General features: G+C 34.7%; 1 protein-coding gene across 3 annotated transcripts in view; it reads right to left on the bottom strand.

Annotated features, from left to right (window-relative positions):
- Positions 1 to 1,952: 1,952 nt before the first annotated feature.
- The window catches only part of LOC139954678 (zonadhesin-like), a 7,489-nt gene continuing 5,432 nt past the window's right edge, over positions 1,953 to 4,009 (bottom strand). For 2 of the 3 annotated variants that reach the window (XM_071954596.1, XM_071954597.1), the window contains 2 exons: positions 3,795 to 4,009; positions 1,953 to 2,633 (listed from right to left, as the gene is read on the bottom strand). The exon at positions 3,795 to 4,009 is cut by the window's right edge and continues 47 nt beyond it. In XM_071954596.1, coding sequence (XP_071810697.1) covers positions 2,302 to 2,633; positions 3,795 to 4,009 — 547 coding nt within the window. In that variant the 3' untranslated portion in view covers positions 1,953 to 2,301. Of the gene's footprint in view, positions 2,634 to 3,794 lie in introns of those variants that run through there. The other variant, XM_071954598.1, reaches the window with a different exon arrangement.

Here is a 4,009-nt window from a genome sequence, read left to right as displayed (position 1 = left end):
TTTGCCTTACTCTAGAGATCAAACATGATGCTAACCAACTCGAAAATCATCGAAAAGAGATCTCGAAAGAGATACTTTGAACAGACTATATGTTAATGCAATGGAGGTAAACGACAAAGGCAAATGAATATATACAAATGGTTCGAATCCCGGTGGAGGCTGAAAGTTTTTTCACTGTTCTTGATTTTCTAACTCATTACGATTTTCATTTGTATATATTGATTTGCCTTTGTCGTTTACCTCCATATATATATATATATATATATATATATACATATATATATATATATATATATATATATATATATATATATATATATATATATATATATATATATATATATATATATATATATATATATATATATATAATCTCCGCTGCGTGTTATGGTTGCAACGTCCTTTACTTACTCGATAGTAAAGTAAGCCTTAATTCAATTAGCTCTTACATCTATACATTTTGGGTCGTTCTTTAGTTTCTCACAAGAATAGATAGTCAGCTTTTGTCATCGTTAGCATGTTTGGTCAACAGTGTTAAGATTTACTTCCTCCATCTTATTTTCAATGACATTTGCTAAAAATGCATCTAGTGTTCGTGGTATGATGTGTTTCGTACAGTGTTTCACGAAAAGGTATACTGTGGTATCGCTATAGTTACACAGAAGTATTGTGACGAAAATGTGTTGTCATGTCTGTTCAGAGAGTAATTGTAGTGCACCATCCCTTTTATAATTATATCATCCAGCAGCCGGAAGTCGTCCCTGTTCATGACAGATGACGCCATGGTTCTAGGTAACATTATCACAATTACAATAACGTACATCCGCCGAAAGGGAAAACAAGTGTCTCAAACTAGCTATTGATAAAAGTGCCTTTTGGTGTTTGCATTAATATCTCTGATGCCTGGAATGTTTAACAATGCAAACAGAAAACATATAGTGCACAAATCAAGAGGTTTGAAGATGATTTCAGGCGTATTTAGAAATTCCCTGGTGAAATGCAAGGGTTGCGAAACGTGAGCCGACGTATATATGCTCTAGGTGGCTTGTAAAGGGACGGGGTTGTCGCTTAACAGTCTACGGACACCTATGGAAAACATTTTCCTAATCTATCTAATAAGCATTAGAAATAATCAAAATAGCTGTAGCTCTCACCAAAATCGTTCAAAGATTGACCACTTTACAAGTCTTTTCTTAATTCTAGTTTTATATATGAACAACCATTAGCTAATTATGCACATTGATGATGTAAAAGGAGTGACTGCCTAATTGTCTGTTTTATTAATCCTTTGTTTTTATATCCTTTGTTCTTCAGGACACTGACCACAGGATTGTTCCCTTTGGCGTACTTTTTTTTTTAAATATTTGTTTTTTTCCTATCGTTGAAAAGAGGAACATCACATTTTTCAAATGATATATATGGGCGTGTAATTAGGGGTTAACTTATTAACGACTAAAATAAGAAAATTGGATGAGCGCAAGACTCTACGTCATTAGTTTGCACATATTTAATAAGTTTCCTCAGATTTATCAATACTTCAAATGAGTTTATCTTGGAAACAAATATATAGCAAACATTTCAACAGATATTGAATGAGATTATCACACACAATAGATGCACTGAATATAGGGCAAATCAGCTAGGTGTCAGCAGACCTTTAAGTTAATTGCACAATTAAGTCATTGAAGCTTGACATCAATATATATATGTCCTACCATACATTTAATTTCACTGTGCGTCTTTCAATTACATTTATAACACGTTTATAATAAGGTTTAAAACAACTATCATATAATCTATTTTATAAAAAAACGTCAAGATTACGAAAGGTACAGATGACAAATATGGACGTTTTTCTCTATTTAATATATTTCTTCTGTGAACTAGTTTAATACTTTAGTGAAATAAGCACAAGGAACCAAATAAAGACACATAAATGATTATGTTCCACTTTCTTTTATTCATCTTCATTGCACTAATAAAAACGTAGTTTATTAGTAAGGTAATTGTTACAAATAACGAAATATCCAACGACGCGCCTGAATATTAAAGAATAATCTACCGCTCAAAGTTGAACAAATAATATCCTAATTAAAGTTTTCTCGGGAATTTTCAATCACCGAAGATGATACATAAATTTACATGTGTCTATTCAGATATTAACATTCCCTCGTTCGTCTAATTGATTTCTCTTAATAATAAAGGAAAATAAAATGTGCATTCTGCGACTTATTTCGTTTTCCACGATGCGTTCGAGAGAAAAGCATATCACATGTTAGCTGCAGACTATCCGTTATCGACTCAAGAGGTTGGTCGAATTTTCATTTCAACGAATTTGGCGTTGCAGTAGTGTCGATAATTATCAGAATCAACATTATAAGTGCAGGTGATACTTTGTCCGCTGCTTCCGTCATATACCCCGTTGAGATTGTCACGAGTACAAATTGACTTACAAATCGAAACACTGCCGTATGTGAAGTAACTGCAAGAGGTAGAAGCACGACAACCACACCAGTCATCGGAGTGCCACCAGCCGCTTCTGTGCTTCTCTGCACAGTCGAATTTACCACATGAGTCGTTGTCTCGGTCATATGTGCTGAACTGCTCACCTCTGTTATGATAGAAGTAATGACCTGCGAAGGAACAAAGCAAGAACCTTGTCCATTAAACAATACCATAGGTATCCTGTTGATATGTTGCATGCATTGTTGGAACATGAAATAAGTATTAGAGTATACTGGGAATTAGGCGAGGAGGGGGGGGGGGGGGGTCACTCTGAAAGATATTTATAATTCATTGCTAATGGGATCATTCCGCGATCATTAGATATTTCATGTACTGATCTGTTCTTTGATGTTCTTTTTTTATTATTTACGTTTCCTTCTCAATTGAGGTGACCGCAAGCGGACCATAGATCTGGATTCAACTGACGTATTATAATGTATAAACTAAGCTCGCCTAAAAGGAACCTATTGTCTATCGATGTTAAACATCATTGTAAAATTAGTAGATATTCTATTTTGTTTTAAAGGATAACTAGATCGTGGTATTGCATTAACTACTCTTATAATTGACACTTTTGCAAATTCCCATCTACGTCTCAGATTGTCTTTGTCATAAAACAAAGAGTATGTCTCTTTCTGAGTATAGTTATGTCACATTTGTTATAAGAATGTTGTTTTAGTAGTATTTGTTCACTTATAACACTCAGGATGGTTCTGTGAAGTTATATGGTGGATTTTCACTTCCGTAATAGATCCTGTTCTTGGACTGATGCTTCCTCATTCATCATACTTTCTTTTTCATCAGCTAGTTTGACCGACTACTTCACGTTTATGCTAATTAATGCCAACGGTATCCAATTGATACGGTATATATTACACTAAACGGTCTTTAAAATGACCGGTCCAGATGGGACGCTGTTGTTTACAATATAGTTTTCAGAAATGATGAGATCACTGGCCAAAAGTCTGTTCTACACAAAACCCTTTTGCTCTTTCAAGATAATTAAACCAAAACTGGGGAATTCAAAACGGGTTCTGGAAATCAATTGCAATTATTCGAGATTGTTGAAAGGGAGATACAAGTAAACAATACGGGATTTTGTATTATTCCATCGCTTTTTGCGTTCTAAGTTATGCGTGCAACTGATGCGTGCGACTTAATATTTAACATTAAGATATGCTGGAACCATGACGATCATGTCACATAATGTTTAGCGTGAACAGTTTCGTAATTTTTAGCTTGACCTATATTATCCAAGGCAAGGCGCAAACACTAAACATCCAACAAACCTGTGTTTCCACTGTGTGTGCCCAGTTTATTCATCCTGTAGTTGTTGCCCACAGACTCTATTTGAAACTCTGCATATTTTGCATATCTAACCGTTCCACCGGAAGAAATGGTGTCAATGCGAAGCGTGTAATTTCTCTGGTTTGTCAAGTAATGAAGTTTCTCATTTCCAAGCCAGAAACTGTTTTCGTCGCCAAACCCGTTTTTGTATTCAGCC

The sequence above is a fragment of the Apostichopus japonicus genome, chromosome 17 (assembly GCF_037975245.1).
Source record: "Apostichopus japonicus isolate 1M-3 chromosome 17, ASM3797524v1, whole genome shotgun sequence".
Classification (NCBI taxonomy): domain Eukaryota; kingdom Metazoa; phylum Echinodermata; class Holothuroidea; order Aspidochirotida; family Stichopodidae; genus Apostichopus; species Apostichopus japonicus.
This window is presented reverse-complemented; position numbering and strand designations above follow the sequence as displayed.